The 7902-nt window shown below is 35.3% G+C and overlaps 1 protein-coding gene across 1 annotated transcript; it reads right to left on the reverse strand.

The window, feature by feature from the left end:
- Positions 1 to 61: 61 nt before the first annotated feature.
- Positions 62 to 7342, reverse strand: hhla2a.1 (HERV-H LTR-associating 2a, tandem duplicate 1). Its single transcript, XM_053476083.1, has 5 exons — positions 7270 to 7342; positions 4995 to 5303; positions 877 to 1152; positions 441 to 767; positions 62 to 135 (listed from the first exon to the last, which is right to left on the reverse strand). Exons 1-5 carry the CDS (start codon positions 7340 to 7342, stop codon positions 62 to 64), a joined length of 1059 nt encoding a protein of 352 aa, XP_053332058.1.
- Between the last annotated feature and the right edge of the window lie 560 nt (positions 7343 to 7902).

Below are 7902 nucleotides of genomic sequence, written 5' to 3' on the forward strand. Positions count from 1 at the left end.
AGATAGATAGATAGATAGATAGATAGATAGATAGATAGATAGAATAATTGATTGATTGATTTTAGTCACTGTTGCTGTAAGTTCTCTTGGTGAGCTGTCTTTTAACCCCAGCATGTACATGTTTTTCCTGCTGACCTGTAAGCAAATAATGATATACTGTAAAACCAGAAGTTCTCTTTATATTTTATGCTATCTAATATTTGGTTCATGACGATTTCCCATTTTATTAACCTCTGGGTCTGCAGAATCGTGAAAGCATCACTAATATAATTAACACAAATATGAATCCAGAGGCAGTGATTCCCCACCATGACTGTTGACAAACACTTTTATTTTCACCTGTAAAAAGAAAAAGAAAAGAATACATCTGCTCTATACATTTTATGTACTGAAAAATAATCCACATAAGTTGACATTAAAAGCATGGCATTATATTTTACCTGTCATCTGGACTGTAATATTGACCCAAGTGTGGACTTGATGCTTCATCTGGAAGCTTGACAGTGTGCAGGTGTAGATTCCGGTGTGGACAGAGCTTTCAGGATTAAATATTGTAAGAGAACCATTTCCCATGTGTGTCTGCTGTATATTGATTTTAGCCCTCTTTTCCCAAGGGTTATTGATCCTCAGGGTCTGACTATCATAAGTGAAAATTATAATGGAATCAGTGGTTCTTATAAAGGTCCAGGTCAAAGTGAAGCTGTGGCGTGGTTGTGGTAACATACAAGGGATAACCAATGGGTTGCCCTCCTCAGCAAATAACTTATCTAAGGGGGAAAACACACTCAATCTTTGCATTTTGCAAGTTTTTAAAACAACTTCTAAACAAGCAAACAAATAAATATTTTTTAAAAGGACTGTCTGCATTGCTAATACCTTGGTGTTTCACTGATGCCGTCCAAATCTGACTCCTATCCCCAGAGACCACTGAACAGAAATAGGCATGCTGGGAAATGTTACCCAGAACACAAATTGTGCTTTTAATGGTGAACAGGCCTTTTGAGTCAGCTGTGTTGTGAGTGTTGTTATGGAGACTTCCCAGGTTTGTGTGAGGTTCAGTGAACCAGAAAAGTTGAGGTGCAGGGTAGATGTTCTGTGCCAGACAAATTACCTTCTCTTCAATGATATCTATATTTACCACCTGGATCAGAGCTGCAATAAGGAATAATTTTATTAATTTTATAATATAAAAAATAGTATTTATTTAATGTACATAAATAAGCAGCAGATCATAACAGACATAAATAAAAACAACAACAAATGAACAATATTTAAATAATATACTACATATATAAATAACATATATGGTGAAAGGCCATAATGGTTTCTATATTTAGGTGCCTTTCCCACATTCTTGAAATTGATCCCATATCGGCACAATCTCAAGATCATAGGAAACCCCAGGAGGATTATCAAGAAGTTTTTTAGAGTATAATTAATCTTTCCATAATTTTTAAACATTATTAGCAAAAAACAAATTGAAAAAGATTTTTGGCAGGTTTATCATAGGAGTTCTTTGATGGAGCACTGGTGGCTCAATAGTAGGGGTGTTTTGTTCCTTTTTTTTTTATCCCATTATACATCTGAGCAGTTGAGGGTTAAGGACCTTGCTCATGAGCCCAACAGTGGTAAGTTTGGGGTTTGGCTGTGATCTTCCAAACTCTAGTCCAATGCCTTTACCGCTAATGTAAGTACCTTTTGTAAGTCGCTCTGGATAAGAGCATCTGCCAAATGCCTTAATGTAAATTTAAGGTAAGCTTAGCATTATTATGTTACTATTCTGTAGCTAGCTAAATAATTTTGTAGATAAAACTGTATCTATCTTTATTCCCCAATTTTTGCCTTGACTTTTGACCAGCAACAACTTAACTAACGAAAGTTAAAGAAAAACCCAGAAGTGTGTAACAGTTAAGAAATAGTGGTGCTTCAGTGCTCAGTAAGTGATATAAAAATTGCTGTGTTAGTTTAGCTTCATAGTTGCTAATGCTCATCTACAAGTGTTTATATTGGTTAACCTATTTGTATGAAAACCATACTGAGTAGAATTCTGATTAAAAATCAAACCCTTTTAAATATGAAACAATTACAGTGGTAACTTAGTGGTTGTGGGGTTTAAGCCTGTGACCTTCTGAACTTTAGTCCAATGCCCTTACCACTGAGGCAAGCACTTTTTGCAAGCACTGAGGCAAGCACTTTTTGTCACTCTGGATAAGAGGATGCTAAATGTAAATGTAAAGTAAGCTTGGCTAACATTAGGCTTCATCTTACCATTCTGTAACTAGCTAGCTAATTTTAAATAACTATATCTATCCTTTTTTTCCTAATTTTTGCCTTGACATTTGACCAGCAACAGCAAGCACTTAGTTACCGAAAGTTAGAGAAAAACCCGGAAGTGTGTAACAGTTAAGGAGTAGTGGGAGTACATGGAAAAAACCCTAAAGTTACCCAGACATGAACTGTACTTATTTTATAATTAGCTCTCATGTGTATGATAAATAGACAAGATAAGGCGCCAGGTGCTGGACCCGACAGAGACACAAGCATAAGATAAGGCGCCAGGTGTCGGACTTGGCAAAGACATGAGCCCATCTAATGGAGGACTGAAATATGTTTTGGATACACATGCTACACGTGTACCTGCAGTTGCGCACACATGTCTAAGTAAAAATATGGACAAATAACAAAAAGACACACGATCAGTTTAAAGAATACTGAGTTTAATAAGAAACAGAGACAACACAAAATAGCATGTGCATATACATAATGACAAACAAGAAGATACATAAAACATTCGATATAAAAATACAAAGTATAAGGCTGAACATAAAAGTACAAAAAACATAAGGGGGCCTGTGTAAGCATCAATAACAAAATAAAATGCATAAGTAATGACATATCAAGCTTCTTTGAGCCGGAACAACAACCTCAGGGAGATCAGTAAGGGGGACGAAAGGCAGGATATAGTTGTTTAAAAATCTAAAACTCTCTAAAATATATGCTTTTACACTTTCTAGATACTCAGGTGACCTGTCTGTTTCAGGAAGACTGCATCTTGCACTGCAGTTTTATACCCATTGGGGGGGAAGTGATACATTTACATTTAGGCATTTGGCCACTTATCCAGAGTGACTTACATTTTATTTTTATTTTTTATCTCATTACACATCTAAGCAGTTGAGGGTTAAGGGCCTTGCTTAAGGGCCCAACAGTGGCAACTTGGTGGTTGTGGGGTTTGAACCTGGGATCCGAACCGTAGTCCAATGCCTTAACCACTGTGCTACCCCTGGCCCCCTAGGTGAATGTACCTAGGTTTTGGGTAACAAATTCTTGTTTGTGTGGCACATGAGGGAACCATGGGTATCCATGAACCTGTCACAAGTTTAATGGTATATAATTGATAATTAATGTTAATTTGTTAATATTATGTAGTGTTAATGTTACAGCTGAATAGTATAAAGTTGGTGTACAACTAGCTCAATGTAGCATATACAAACTATTTTCACTAAATTGTCAGATTACTTAATACATTGTGATACATTGGTACAAACAACAGATCCCAGTGCACAGTTACTACTATAGCAAAGACCAGTTTGGCCTTCAGGACAAACACTTTAGAGGACGCACTTTCCTGTTTAACCTTCAGTTTGCCCAAGGAAATGCATCTTTAATATTACACAAAGTATGCCGCGGTTCAGAATTGGTGCAGGTGCTGGAGGAAAATCTGTTTGGGTAAATCTGTTTGGCCAACAGTTGAGTTGAGTGGCAACACTCTTGAGTGGCAACACTTACATGACAAACAGACCTTAAAATAGAAGGAGTAACAGTCTCTGGCCTTACAGGCCTAAAGGCATGAGAAGAAGGACTGTTTACCTTTAAACAAAGTCTCTTAGAAGGGGCAGGATTGAAGTCATCCTTCCTGTAGGATGTAAGCCCTCGCTCATGAAGAAACTGCATTGAGGACATAGATGGCTGACACTCAGCCTGGATGATTCCGGCAGAGGCCCGGTCCATGGCAGCGTCAGTAGGGTTGTAATCCGTACTGCCCATGCTGTCTGAGTCATCCAGAGGGATGCAATGAGCACTTGGGCAAGTACAATCAGCTAAAAGATTAAAATAAAATACGTAAGTACAACAAATTGGGAAACAATTCAAAATATTAAAAAGTGCGGAAGAGATACTTACCCATGCTCTGTCTCTTGAGAACTGTAGAATAAATGAGGAAAAAACAGGAATGTATAGTAAAGATAAGCGCCTTCCTTCATTTTTTTATGAACTAAACACAAGAAGTGTAAAGAAAAGGGAAATTAATTTGCAAGAAAACTCAATTATAATAGAAAAAATATAATCACTTGGTACAGATGACATAGGAAGTCAGATGACGAGGTATATGACATAACATACAGTACAGAGCGCATTTACATTTACACATTTGGCAGACACTCTAATCCAGAGCGACTTACATTTTTTTTTTATCTCATTACACATCTGAGCAGTTGAGGGTTAAGGGCCTTGCTCAAGGGCCCAACAGTGGCAACTTGGTGGTTGTGGGGTTTGAACCTGGGATCTTCTGAACCGTAGTCCAATGCCTTATCCACTGAGCTACCCCTGGCCCACTATAATTGCCATAACAAAGAGCACAGATTCCTGAGTCATCCTTTAGTCCTTTTTGACTAGAGATACTGCATTTGTTTAATATTTTTTAATTTAGGTAACATTAACAAGTGGAGGATAAAAATCTCCCACAGTGGCTATTCAAGCTTCTATCTGCACCCGCAAAATAGCTCACGTAAAATCTCTGGATGCATTTTTAATCTCTCCTTAAATCTGTCTCCTGTACTGTCCTGTTTTAAAAAGTCAATCACTATTACTTAATTTTTGTCACTTATGTTCTGTAATATTATAATTCATTAAATGTTTCTATTAAGGGGTATGGGACGAGCTATTTAAGGAGAAAGTATAATATTACACATGGAATCCTTTGGCAAGAAACTAACCTTTTACACCTAGGTTTACAAATGTTTCCTGGTTGCCTTTCCTGGTGCTGGTATAGCATTTATACCGGCCTCTATCCTGCACCTTTACTTTGTGTAACATTAAAGATGCATTTCCTTGTGCAATCTGAAGGTTAAATAGGAAAGTGCGTCCACTAAAATGCTTGTTCTGTAGGCCAAACTGATCTTTGTTATAGTAGTAACTGTGCACTGGGATCTGCTGTTTGTACCAATGGATCACTACCCCACCAGTGGGTATGAAACTGCAGGGCAAGATGCAGTCTTCGTGAAACAGACAGGTCACCTGAGTATCTAGAAAGTAAAAAAGCATATATTTTAGCGAGTTTTAGATTTTAAACAACTATATCCTGCCTTAACCAGAGCAAAAGTAATTTTCTGTTACATATTTCAGTTCATTTCAAAGTGACTTATTTAGCAATGCCACTTATCACCAAGCATGTAAAGACAATATGTTTTATCTTATGATGGCGTGGTTCCTGTTGCTTTCTCTTGAATTTTCTATTACTGTACTTTATATTTTCTATTTTTTTTTAAGTTATTTAAAAGTTCTGTTTTATATTACTTTTTGAGACAGAAAATTAAATATAATAAAAAAAATTTATTCTAAAGGCGGGCTTGTACTCGCCAAAACCCTATCTATAAACATCCAAAATAACTAAGTTGAAATAATGAGTGTCAGTACCCATTGCTTTTGTACAAAACGAATGCATTTGGACATCATTCAAACTACTTAAAGACATAATAACCGGATTAGTATTAAAATATAGTGATCTGACAATTTAGTGAAAATAGTTTGTATATGCTACATTGAGCTAGTTGTACACCAACTTTATACTATTCAGCTGTAACTTTAACACTACATAATATTAACAAATTAACATTAATTATCAATTATATACCATTAAACTTGTGACAGGGTCATGGATACCCATGGTTCCCTCATGTGCCACACAAACAAGTCCAATCCATAGATGACCCACCCCACAACCCATATCACCCAAAGAATTTGTTACCCAAAACCTAGGTGGTTAAAATATTAATGTTTTTAATGTTTTTGCTGATTGGTGTATACTGTACAGGTGCTTTGTCATTGTGGGAACCTTCTAAAGCATAATGAATAATTTATTGATCAAACCATCTACAATCACACCAATGATAACTGTTCCACATAGAAAAATTTAGATCACACATGGTTGTACAAATGTAAAGCATATAAATATGTGTATATCTTATTCCTAATGTGGTAATTATTTTGGTAAATATTGAAGACCTGTAAAATACATAAAAACTATTGACATAAAATGTGTGTCTAAAGCCATGATTGTGGACCTTGTGCAAGAAAGACAGGCGAATCAGGGTAGCCAGATGTAGAATGTTTTACTCATTCTGGAGGAAAAATATGTTTGTTGACTTACATACACTACTGTAAATTACACATATTCGCTTGTATATGTTATATTTGCATTGCATTAACAAAACATTAGAAAGAGAAATGTCCTTACTGTGATGTAGAGCTAAAGAAAATATAAGGTTTGAGGTAGAAGAAAACACAAAAAAAGAGATGTGCAGCGAGCTTAATAACTAGTGTAATTAAATAGGTTTGCCAATTAGAGTTCTCGCCAGTAAAATGTTTTCCTAATAACTGAACCACATTTTTATGATGAAGACCTTGTTTACATACACCCATTTAAAAGACTGTGAGTAAAAGGTGGCTTCCACCAGCATGTCAAACATAGCTTTTTCCATTTTTCTCCGCTATGTCTGAGCGACTTTTAACTTTTTTCTGAACTAGACAAGTATAAATGCATATCCTGGTCCACTGAGGCAGGACCTCATTTTTGGCTGTAAAAGAAGTTTGTTTCTGGAAAGTCAACTTATACTTAAACGAATTGTACTTAATAGAATATTAAAGATTTATTATATGACAAGTAGTTATTGGATCATTTTGTTAAATGATAAATAATATGCTTAAATAACATGTAATTAATCATTTACATCTACAATTGACATATGCTCTTATCCGGACAAAAGTACTGTGAAGTTTCTCTCTTTGGATAAATCCTTACTAGGTTATTAATTATAAATACCATCAGTCAAACACTGTTGGGAAGGTTTGTTTGTTTGTTTGTTTTTGTTGTTGGTATTTAATTTTATTATTACAATGCTGATTTATCACTACAGTATTTTTATTTTTAAAGACTAAATAACTTTTTGGTCAAATTTTCTTTTAATTTACAAGTGAGGTTCTTAGACTTACCCTTTAGTGGACTTGTTATTGATATAGTTGCTTTGAGAAATATCACCAGAGCAGCAAGTGTCTTTAGAAGCATCATGGCAGGAAAACTCACTCAAGACACCACACTCCACGGTCTTTTATTTTTACAGTTAGCCCCAATGTGTTACTTTCTTTTTATGTAACTCCTTGCCTTCTCTTTTTCTGTATATTATAATGTATTTGTTTTCTCTACTGATCTCGTCCTTTGTTTCTCCCACATTGTGAGTTTGTGTGCATGAGAAAAAAGGAAAGAGAGAGAGAAAGAGAGAAAGAGAGATTCCTGTGGACACATCAATTAAATTTGTAAAACTTTAACCTGCGTGAACATGAGCAGACATAAGTAGAGGGTGATTTTATACTTGACTTAATCTTAATGTGTTTTTTACATGGTTACCTGTGCTCTGAAACATGTTTACTAAAAGATAAAAAGTAAATGTGTTTGACATTTAATTTGTTTATACGAAATTGTTTGGAGAGTCAGTTTTCTTAACGAGTAAACTAGATGGCAATCTTTATTATTCTAATACAGTACACATTTATCATACACTTTATGGCCAAACATGCAAAAGCAATGAGAAACAAATTGTCCCAAAAATAAATAAATAAATAAATAAA

Source organism: Clarias gariepinus, chromosome 17 (genome assembly GCF_024256425.1).
Source record: "Clarias gariepinus isolate MV-2021 ecotype Netherlands chromosome 17, CGAR_prim_01v2, whole genome shotgun sequence".
Taxonomy (NCBI): Eukaryota; Metazoa; Chordata; class Actinopteri; order Siluriformes; family Clariidae; genus Clarias; species Clarias gariepinus.

Coding starts and splice junctions, on each gene's coding strand:
- hhla2a.1 (XM_053476083.1), bottom strand. CDS start 7,342: ATGCTTCTAAAGACACTTGCTGCTCTGGTGATATTTCTCAAAGCAACT. Junction 1,153..4,994: donor TGTAAACCTAGGTGTAAAAG/GTTAGTTTCTTG, acceptor TCCTTATTGCAG/CTCTGATCCAGGTGGTAAAT. Junction 136..440: donor TATTACAGTCCAGATGACAG/GTAAAATATAAT, acceptor ATTTGCTTACAG/GTCAGCAGGAAAAACATGTA.